Below are 11,977 nucleotides of genomic sequence, written 5' to 3' on the forward strand. Positions count from 1 at the left end.
CCCCAGAACCGATTCTGAGAACCACTGTCTTAAATGCCTAGCTTGTCAGTCTCTTAAATGCTAAAAACGTTCCTTTCTAAATACCAAGATGGTTAATTTCGTTAAATTCTGTGTGTGTGATTTCATCGTGTGTTGTATATTCAGCAAATGAACCTTGAAACTCTTAATTCGCTTCGTGAAACTGAAAAAGTGTTTATCCCAAAATCGGGATTATAGTAGCTTTGTCACATGCGTGAAGCATGGCCCAGGTAGACATTTACGGAATGTACACGACTGACAAGCCGCCAAACACGTTTGACAGATTGAATGTTTGCCGGTTAAGGTTAGCTAGCTAGTCAAATGGCTTGGTAGCCAAAGTTGCGAACTGTTTTAGCACAGGCTACTACTGGACTACCAAATATAGCAAGCTGATTACGCTTTCTGCCAAGTAATTATTTGGTTAAGTAGGCTAAAGGAAATAGTAAAAATGACTTGGCTACCGAAAAACTTAAGAGGAGGATTATTTTATGGTCGTCTAGTGCAGCTGTAAATAGCACACGCCATAATGAAATCACCACGAAATGGGATGCCTGCATTTTCAGACTTAGCACAGGCGGACCGTAGCCGGAGCCGCAATGGCAAGGCCAAGAAGCGCCACCGCCCACTCCAGTGACCATAGACTGTAGCCCCTACTGTAGCTGAGTCCCTCGCAGTAATCCGGAAGTGACGCAAGCTGTACCTCATTGGTCTAGAACAAATATTGGCACTGTGCCCAAATGACGCAATAAATCATAAAATCGACCCATGGACACTCATAAGACCAATAAAATACACCTATTATGACTATTTGTTCTTGTGAGAAAAAATTATTGACTTTGTATTTTGATCGCTTTTTTACCGTAGACTTACATGGAAACCGGATATGAAAACACCTATACTGGAGCCATCCGTAGTGGCGCTAGTGAGCAACCAGGAACTACAACACCAGGAAATGAGCTTCAAAAACGAACTCTGGTTTTGGCCGCTTGGTCTCGAGTTATCCATGGGTTTACGGGGCGTGGAAAGGGGAGTGGTTACTGTGTTCGTGACGCATCAAGCTGACAATTTTCTCAACCGGTTGAAAATAGGACGATGCATTTAAAACGCATATTTCTCCAAAAATACAGAACGGACATATGTAATACTTCACTCGTTGTGTTTCTTCAATGCCTCTTGTGCAAACAGCACATAAAACCGAGAAAGTGTGAAAATCACCATGGTACTCCTTTAATGGCTGTAAACACATTTTTTCATTGAGTTGTAAAATAATGTATATGATTCAATAGAGTGCCTTGATAGAAGTTGAGAGAAGACATCTTTAATTTTTGCACGCTTACATTTCTTTTATTTATTTTTTTAAACAGTGGATAAATTTAAGTACAGTGTTGTTGTTCACTGATCTACGGATTACAGCGAGTGCTTTATTCTGTGCTAATCTAGTGATCCTAATGGAGATCAGTCTCTCTCACTGCTGAAAGGTAGCTATGTGACCAGTGGGTAAAACATGCACAGCATTCGTTAAAACAGTAAATTAGCTTTCTTAAAATGAAAATAATGTAAAAAAAATAATAAAACTAAAAAATGATCATTGTTTACGGAAAGTAACTATTTTATTACTTTTCATGCTATCTTTTAAATGCTGAATATCAGTGATTTTTTTGTGGAATTTTGGTTATGGCTTAAAAAACCAAAGGCAATAATATAAGTTATGTTTTTTATATATATGTTCAGGCCGATGCAGCCATGCTCCAAACAACCTCAACAGCTCTTCTCTCTGCCTCAGGTAAAAAAAAAATTAGTTACTTCAGTTCTGCTTATTAATGCCAGTTTGCAGAGGTTACAATATCTATCAGAAGCTAAAATCTATTTAGGATTACTAAGATTTGATATAACCTGTTTAGCTCATTAGACTGGGTAAGCAAAAAGACATATGTTACAGAAAATGGGAATCTAAATCATATAGGCTACACATGATCACATAGGTTGTTTAGATGCCCTACTGGTGGACATCTTAAACTGTTTTAAGCTACACTTGTGTGTTGTCTAATTTGTGTTTGTCGTTTGTCCGGTTATGTATTGTGTATGCACTGACGCTTTTACACAAATGAAGTTCCTAACGGATACATAAAGTTATTTTGAATTTGAATTTGAATTTGATTTAGAGATTCTAGGCTGAGCAGAATCTTTTTACATTTGTTTTTACCACACATTTGCTGTGAAATGCATAGGACAGGATTGTGAAATGTAGAGCATAGGATTAATCTGAAGTTCCTGTTCATGCTCAGCTCTGCAACTGTCTGTGGTCGGGGTGGCACTCCTCTGAAATTAGGCAGCTTCACCCACAGCCGTGCCCGCTACTCCTCTGCACAAAAGAGCCAAGCAGGGGCACCTCACAGTACCCGCTTTGGGGCCCCAGAGCAGTGCTCCAGGTGGGGATGTAAACTGCAACCTCAGAGCCCAAACCACCATTCTGCACTGCTGCGATACACAAAGATACGAAAACTACGCCTGTCCACTTCTTTCATCTTCTGTGAAAGTACAGTGTGTGCAATCTTTATCTTAATAAGCGGGTTATGGACTAAGCTACAGCAGCGTTTTGTTGATGTTTCGGCTTCATGTCAAAAATCCGATGCATGAAGCATGAACACGACTGAGCTACGTATGGTAGCAATGGTAAAGCATGCTGTTTGTGGCAGTAAAATTTACCCGGGAGGGATGGATGGATGCAATACATTCAATCTACTTGTAGATGTGGCAGTTACTAAAATAGGGAAGTCCTGTATGTACATTTCAGATCAATTTCTTGGAAGATCTTTTACAAAACGGAATTAAATCATCTGGTTTAGGAAAATGGATTTTGTATAGGGCTCCTGAATGTATGAATGTTTATCTGTGCCTGATGCCTATTACACCTTTTACAGTCACTTTTATATTATCCTCTACTGTACATGTATTGGAATAGGGGTGACACGGTGGTGCAGTGGGTAGCACTGTCGCCTCACAGCAAGAAGGCACTGGGTTCAAATCTCGGCTTGGGGCCTTTCTGTCTGGAGTTTGCATGTACCTCCGGGTACTCCGGTTGCCTCCCACGGTCCAAAAACATGCAAATAGGCCAATTGGAGACTCTAAATTGCCCATAGGTATGAATGTGTGAGTGAATGGTGTGTGTTCCCTGCAATAGATTGGCAGCCTGACCAGAGTGTATTCCTGCCTCTCGCCCAATGCATGCTGGGATAGGCTCCAGCACCATTACATTACATTACATTACATTACATTGCATTTATTTGGCAGACGCTTTTATCCAAAGCGACGTACAAAAAGCACCAGCTCCAGCTCTGATATGCAGGTATAGATAATGGATTGATTGATGGATGTATTGGAATAGGCAAAGCCTCAGATCTTAGCAACAGTTTGTGTTGTAATCCGGAATCATTTTTATAAAAACATAGTAGTTATGTTTATTTTATAAGCATAATATGCAAAAATGAACATAATTATTGACATCTGAATTTCAATAATACAGTGGGGGCAAAGAAATGAGAATTACCCAGTCTTTTTGAAAAGGCACTACTGGTCCAGTTCAGACACAAAGCAAACGTTTCTGTATATTTTATTCAAACTCTTGTATCCAATACAATTTAAAATTTGTATGATCTTCAGGAAGTGAATCAGAACTGTAACACATTCCACTTTTATATTTAGTGTGAAGCATTTCATTTGCGATCATATTCAGCCACACTGCTCTGTCTGCAAGGCTGTTTAATACTAATGGCTCATTAGCAGACCACTGAGGCCAGAACAGGACTCTCTCCTGGTAAGTGCATTATCATATTATTTCATTTAGTCAAAACTACGTCACAATATTTTGAGGTGCAAGAAGATTAAACTGTAATCAAATATTAAATAAAATGCATTTTCGGACTATAAATGATTGCAGCCCCTTCGATTTATGCAAATTAATAGAATACTCTGACAGTCTTTCTATGTGCTGTTCATTTTCACAGTGTAAATAATAATCAAGACCTGTATATGTATATTTGGATAAATATTTTCAATCTGATGCAGCCATGCTCTTCAATACCTTGTTGGTAATCGTCCTCTCCGTGTCAGGTAAATTGTTTTTTTTTTTTTTTCCAAATGTAGTTCTGATATTTCAGTCTGCATATAAAGTATTTATCAGCATGTGTTCCTATTTATTAGTCTCTCTTCTTTATCTCAATCAGAAGCCAATGTGAATACATTTAAATTGCTTTAAGGAATGTATATAATTTATATAAAATAATGTTCTACTGTACATTAATTTAGAGTAGTGCAACATTGCTCATCAGAATAGAGAGGGGAAAAAGAGAGAACTTAAAAAAATGAAGTTCCTCTTCACACTCAGCATTGAAACTGAGACAGAGGCATGATATAAATATCTGTGGCTGTACTAGATGATCGGAGCTGTTGATTGTGCATGTTGCATTCTTAGAATGACGACACAAGTATTCCGGTGCCACGTTTTAATGAAAGCAGTTTGTTTTCACTGCAAGCAAAACATAACAGTTTTCGGCCGAAGGTATATGCAGACAATTGCTCTTAACTTACTTGGTTTGCTACTACATTCTAGCAAAGCTAGCTACTAAGCAAGACTTCCTGTACCTGCAAATCTCACATTGATCAGAAGCTACTGCCATCTACTGACATCAGTTAGTATTGAAGTACAAGTACAATTATTGATGTTCCATAGTTTCGGAGAAGTTAGGTGCAGTTGTTTTAAAGTTTGGTTAATTGAATCCCTTATCTGTCATATTGCCAACACAACTGTGTTTTAAAGGATTTCTGAGCAGTGTGTTTGTGTGTGTGCGTGCGTGAATTTGTGTATGTGTGTGTGCATGCATTTGCGTATGTGTGCACGTGTGTGTGTATGTATGCATACATGTGTGCGTATGTGTTTGTGTGTGCGTGTGTGTGTATGTGCAGGAGAATACTACTGTGAGGCAGAGAATGGGATTGGGACAGACATCTCTCCTCCTAAAGGTCCTGATGTGCAGTGTGAGTATATCAGTGCATCTCAGCTTCAGACACACAGAGCAGAGAGTCAGTATCTCCTGAGTGTCTTTAGGAATCTTTGCAATAGTAAGACACTGAGTAAAGCAGTCACACTGGCCAGTGAAGGAGAAATCAATTATAATTACATTATCATACAGTGATGAGTGTGACTTTTCTTTAAATCTGCAGGACCTGTTATTTTCTCTTTCAGATCCTCCGAAGAGCGTCTCAGTATCAGTGAGCCCCTCTGGTGAAATAGTGGAGGGCAGTTCAGTGACTCTGACCTGCAGCAGCGATGCCAACCCACCAGTGCAGAAATACACCTGGTATAAGAATAATAGAGCTGAACACTCATGGAGAGGATCCAGTAATACCATTAAAAGCATCACACTGCAGGATGCAGGAGAATACACCTGTCAGGCAGAGAATGTGATTGGGACAAACATCTCTCCTCCTAAACGTCTTAATGTGCAGTGTGAGTATATCAGTGCATCTCAGCTTTAAACACACAGAGCAGAGAGTCAATATCTCCTGAGTGTCTTTGGGTAACTTCACAGCAGTAAGACACTGAGTAAAGCAGTCACACTGACCAGTGAAGGAGAAATCAGATATAATTACATTATCATACAGTGATGAGTCTGATCATACTGACATGTTTTAGGTAAAACGTGTAGTCATTTTGAGTTTGCAAAGGGCAAAAAAGGTACCACATGCAGCTGTTCAACTTAAAATAATGAAGTTATCATTATTAATGAAGATGCTAAAAAGACATATCTAAATACTCCGGTCACTTTTAAAAACTTGTTTCTGCTGTGTCATTTTCCAACTACCTTAAAAAGCTACAGTATATCCAGTTCATTTTGTAACAAAGCATGATGTACTGGGATATGTACTGTAACAGGTTCTGCAGTCCTGTTGCCCTCAAACCACACAATCCGTCGTTGTTAGAGGCACCAAGCCTTTATTGTGCGCTCGATACCAAAAACACGGAAAGAAAACAAAACGCACACAATAAGGACGGGAATTAGATGGCATGCCGCTCCCGCGTGCGTCTCTCTTTCCAGCACCCGGTCTCACTGCAGGCAGAGCATATAAACCATTACCAATCAATAGTAACTGCAAATAGGCGTGGTTGTAAGCCAGCTATACTGCTCCCACTCTGCTTGCAGGTGGCACCCTAACCAAACCATCCCTCCACATCACATTGTGAGATTTCAGCTCCATTATAAACATTACTTTGAGATAAATGTCTCTGCTACTGTTTTGAGACACAACACAGTGAGTGAGAACTTATATGGAATTGAGCACATTTTTCTAATGATTTTAGATGCTCCCAAGAACACCTCAGTGTGACTTTTATTTAAAACTGCAGGACCTGTTATTTTCTCTTTCAGATCCTCCGAAGAACGTTTCAGTATCAGTGAGCCCCTCTGGTGAAATAGAGGAGGGCAGTTCAGTGACTCTGACCTGCAGCAGCGATGCCAACCCAGCAGTGCAGAGATACACCTGGTATAAGAAGACTGGATCTGCATTCTCGAGTAGAGGATCAGAACAGAGTTACACCATTAATAAAATCAACTCCGGGGATGCAGGAGAATACTACTGTGAGGCAGGGAATGGGATTGGGACAAAAACATCTCCTCCTAAACGTCTTGATGTGCAGTGTGAGTATATCAGTGCATCTCAGCTTCATACACACAGAGCAGAGAGTCAGTATTTCCTGAGTGTCTTTGGGTAACTTAACAGCAGTAAGACACTGAGTAAAGCAGTCACACTGGCCAGTGGAGGAGAAATCAGTTATAATTACATTATCATACAGTGATGAGCCTGATCATATTGACATGTCTTAAGTAAAGCATGTAGTCATTTTGAGTATGCACATGGCAAAAAAGGTACCACATGTAGCGGTTCAACTTTTAAAAAAATAAAGTTATCATTATTAATGAAGATGCAAAAAAGACATATCTAAATATTGCTGTCACTTTTGAAAACTTGATTCTGCTGTGTCATATACCAACTACCAAAAAATTAGCTACAGTATATCCAATTCATTTTGTAACAAAGCATGATATACTGGGATATTTAATGTAACAGGTTCTGCAGTCCTTTTCCCCACAAACCACACAATCCGTCGTTGTTAGAGGCACCAATGCTTTATTGTGTGCTCGATACCAAAAACACAGGAACCAAAACAAAACACACACGATAAGGACGGGGATTATATGGCATGCCACTCCCGCGTGCGTCTCTCATTCCAGCACCCCGGTCTCACTGCAGGCAGAGCATATAAACTATTATCAATCAATTGTAATTGCAAACAGGCGTGGTTGTTAGCCAGCTATACTGCTCCCACTCCGCCTGCAGATGGTGCCCTAACCACACCACCCCTCCACATCACATTGTGAGATTTCAGCTCTATTATAAACATTACTTTGAAATAAATGTCTCTGCTAGTATTTTGAGACACAACACAGCGAGTGAGAATTTATATGGAATTGAGCACATTTTTCTAATGATTTTAGATGCTCCCAAGAATACCTCAGTGTGAATTTTAATTAAAACTGCAGGACCTGTTATTTTCTCTTTCAGATCCTCCTAAGAGCATCTCAGTATCAGTGAGCCCCTCTGGTGAAATAGTGGAGGGCAGTTCAGTGACTCTGACCTGCAGCAGCGATGCCAACCCACAAGTGCAGAGATACACCTGGTATAAGAATAATATAACTGAACTCTCATGGAGAGGATCCAGTTACACCATTAATAGCATCACGCTGCAGGATGCAGGAGAATACACCTGTCAGGCAGAGAATGGGATTGGGACAATAATCTCTCCTCCTGAACGTCTTGATGTGCAGTGTGAGTATATCAGTGCATCTCAGCTTCATACACACAGAGCAGAGAGTCAGTATCTCCTGAGTGTCTTTGGGTAACTTCACAGCAGTAAGACACTGAGTAAAGCAGTCACCCTGGCCAGTGGAGGAGAAATCAGATATAATTACATTATCATACAGTGATGAGTCTGATCATACTGACATGTTTTAGGTAAAACGTGCAGTCATTTTGAGTTTGCAAAAGGCAAAAAAGGTACCACATGCAGCTGTTCAACTTTAAAAAATGAAGTTATCATTATTAATGAAGATGCTAAAAAGATATATCTAAACATCACGGCGGTGAGTCGAATGTGCAGGTTCTTCCTGTACAACATCCGGAGAATCCGCCCCTTCCTCTCCACCTACGCAACCCAGCTCCTGGTTCAAGCGATGGTCCTGTCCCGCCTGGACTACTGCAACTTGCTGCTGGCTGGTCTGCCAGCATCCGCCATCAGACCCCTGCAGCTCATCCAGAATGCTGCAGCGCGTCTGGTCTACAATCTCCCCAGACATTCCCATGTCACCCCCCTGCTCACTGACCTCCACTGGCTGCCTGTTATGGCTCGCATCAAATTTAAGACCTTGGTGCTTGCATACCAGGCAGCTAAGGGGTCAGCACCAGGATACATCCAGAGTATCATCAGACCCTACACACCAGCCAGACCTCTCCATTCTGCCACCTCTGGACGCTTGGCACCTCCCCCTCTTCGTGTCTGTACTTCCCGCTCCCGTCTGCTGTCTATCCTGGCCCCTTGCTGGTGGAATGACCTCCCCGTGGCGGTCAGAACAGCAGAGAACCTGACTACCTTCAAAAGCAGACTAAAGACTCATCTCTTCAGGCTGCACCTCTCCCCACCCCTCCCTAGCCTATAGTTTAGCTCAATGTACTTAGTTAGGCTAATACGATCATGTTAGTTTTTTTTTGGCAGGATTGTTTTTGTCTGATTCTGATTAGGTGAATATGATTTCAGTGCTAGCTTGTACTTGGCAGGATTTTTGTTTGCTGAACAGGTTACTCTACAGGGTTGGAGTCCTGATCTGTGGTCACTTCTGGCACTACGATCTTTTCTTCACTCTAGTGTGTTTCTTTTGCACCTCTGCACCTTGAACTAATGCACTTGTTGTACGTCGCTCTAGATAAGAGCGTCTGCTGAATGCCAGTAATGTAATGTAATGTAAATACTTCTGTCACTTTTGAAAACTTGATTCTGCTGTGTCATTTTCCAACTACCATAAAAAGCTATAGTATATCCAGTTCATTTTGTAACAAAGCATGATATACTGGGATATTTACTGTAACAGGTTCTGCAGTCCTGTTCCCCTCAAACCACACAATCCGTCGTTGTTAGAGGCACCAAGCCTTTATTGTGCGCTCGATACCAAAAACACGGAAACAAAAACAAAAACAAAAACAAAAAACACAGACGATAAGGACAGGGATTAGAAGCATCCCGGTCTCACTGCAGGCAGAGCATATAAACCATTACCAATCAATAGTAACTGCAAACAGGCATGGTTGTAAGCCAGCTATACTGCTCCCACTCTGCCTGCAGATGGCGCCCTAACCAAACCATTTCTCCACATCACATTGTGAGATTTCAGCTCCATTATAAACATTACTTTGAAATAAAAGTCTCTGCTAGTGTTTTGAGACACAACACAGTGAGTGAGAAATTATATGGAATTTAACACATTTTTCTAATGATTTTTTATGCTCCCAAGAACATCTCTGTGTGAATTTTATTTAAAACTGCAGGACCTGTTATTTTCTCTTTCAGATCCTCCGAAGAGCGTCTCAGTATCAGTGAGCCCCTCTGGTGAAATAGAGGAGGGCAGTTCAGTGACTCTGACCTGCAGCAGCAGTGATGCCAACCCAGCAGTGCAGAGATACACCTGGTATAAGAAGACTGGATCTGCATTCTCGAGTAGAGGATCAGAACAGAGTTACACCATTAATAAAATCAACTCCGGGGATGCAGGAGAATACTACTGTGAGGCAGAGAATGCAATTGGGACAGACTGGTCTTCTCATATGAATCTCAAAGTGCTGTGTGAGTAATTCTGTACTGTCATTTAGAATGGCTTGGATGGGCAGCATCTTCAGTGATAATAGCCAATGCATATAATTCTGAATGTTGCAGCCTGTCTGTTAAAGCTGAAAAGGGGAAGAACATGCAGTCGGATTATAATGCTTTATCCAAAAATGTCTGATATCTGTTTGGCTAGGCTCTATACCTGCATTCACATTGTAATAATACAGTGTAGCATTTGGTCCACCCAAGAAGTGGATTGTTCTGTCCAACCATGCTGTCCAAGCACAACATCTTACATTTCTGTATAGTGCAAAGGTGTAAGGTACTACATTGCCAGATGATAAAAGACACAGGCATGTCTGAATTGTCAAGTGCCTTCTTTGTTAAGAAAACATTGGGTAGCATTGCTTTTGAATACAGCTTCTTTAAATTTGGTGAGCCAAGATAGCCTATATAGTCCATAGTACAGTAACTTGGCGTCATTTTGATATCAATACTTTTAATGGCAGGCCTAGATTTAGCCAGTTTGAATGAATGAGTTATAGGCAGTGCTTTGTATGTGTGAGTAACTTGGCATTTTTGTGCATTGAAAGTGTGTTTCTTATGAGATAATACAATTCGCTGTAGATGGCGATATCGCCCTTTATCAGCCACCAGATAATTTTTAAAGGAGTGGGGAATGACTGCATGTTTTCACCACGTTATGCCAGCCAATGCAGAGAAAATTCAGAATCCAGAGAAAATTCGGCTGACGACCAACCGTACGAAATGCAACAAGTAATGGCAGTTGTCAAAAGAAATGTATTTGAGTAAAAAGTACATCATTTCTTTATTGATGTAGTGGAGCATAAAGTGAAAGTTGCTAATATTGTTCATACTCAGCAAAAGTACAAAGTTTCCAATATCCTACATAAGTACAGTAATGAAGCACATGTACTTAGTTACTTACCATCACTGTACAAAAATAACAAAACAATCATATTGGCACAAGCAATGCATGGCCCTAATCCTCTTAGTGACCATCAACTTTCTGCTCATGTTTCCTTGTGTTATTGATATTATTAGTGGACATTATGTCCATAAAAATCCTTTTTATCCCCTTGCTGGATATTATAATGTAGAATAGAAGTGTGTTGAGTTACATTCTGTTTGCTTTTTTAATCCACTCAGGTTTGAAGGTGGATATAAATTCTGACACAGTGTCAGGGGGAGAGACAGTGGAACTGACCTGTAGAGCAACCTGCACTTGGCTGGGCAACAGCTTCATCTGGTACAAGAATGAGCAGCGTCTGACTGGCGACTACAGGTTCTCCCAGTCCCATAGAAACCTTACATTCACAGCCAGAAGTAGAGATACGGGCAGATACTCCTGTGCTGTAAGAGACAATCAGCATCTTGTTTCCCCCGCCGTGACTCTCAGTGTGAGATGTGAGTGTTTGAGGTCACATTTGTGTATTTTACATTCATTTATGCACAAGAACTAATTCTTCTGAGAGAACAAGCATTCCATTATCAGACAGATTGAGATTTTGGGGTCTCAGTTGACTTCAATCTTTAATTGAAATGAAAAGCTGGACCATTTACAGTAATATGCATTCATACATTTATTGTGGGTGCTGTACAATGTGGAATTTTGTTGAATAACTCAGTATATTGTGGTATTGTATTTCTTCTTCTCACTCAGGTGTAAAGGTTGAAATTAAATCTAGCACAGTGAGTGAGGGAGTGAGGGTGACACTAACCTGTAAAATCACCTGCACTGACCTGACTGGCAGCCAAACATTCATCTGGTACAAGAATGGACAATATCTGTCTCACACCACCCAGAAATATCAAAATCATGACCTTCAGTTCAAAGCCAGCAGTGGAGATGCAGGCAGCTACTCCTGTGCAGTGACAGGTCATGAGAATCTCCCATCCCCAGCAGTGACTCTCAGTGTGATATGTGAGTATTTGAAGACAAACTCATACATTTAACTTTACTGAGCCTCATTTGTTACTCATTTTGAAAAAGCGGTGATGCAGTTG

At 40.7% G+C, this 11,977-nt stretch overlaps 1 protein-coding gene across 2 annotated transcripts in view; it reads left to right on the top strand.

Annotated features, from left to right (window-relative positions):
- LOC135237959 (B-cell receptor CD22-like) overlaps positions 1-11,977 on the top strand; it is a 174,649-nt gene that overhangs the window by 30,843 nt on the left and 131,829 nt on the right. For both annotated transcript variants that reach the window (XM_064305563.1, XM_064305555.1), the window contains exons 5-6: positions 9,695-9,967; positions 11,120-11,377. In XM_064305563.1, coding sequence (XP_064161633.1) covers positions 9,695-9,967; positions 11,120-11,377 — 531 coding nt within the window. The remainder of the gene's footprint in view (positions 1-9,694; positions 9,968-11,119; positions 11,378-11,977) is intronic.

The sequence above is a fragment of the Anguilla rostrata genome, chromosome 1 (genome assembly GCF_018555375.3).
Source record: "Anguilla rostrata isolate EN2019 chromosome 1, ASM1855537v3, whole genome shotgun sequence".
Classification (NCBI taxonomy): domain Eukaryota; kingdom Metazoa; phylum Chordata; class Actinopteri; order Anguilliformes; family Anguillidae; genus Anguilla; species Anguilla rostrata.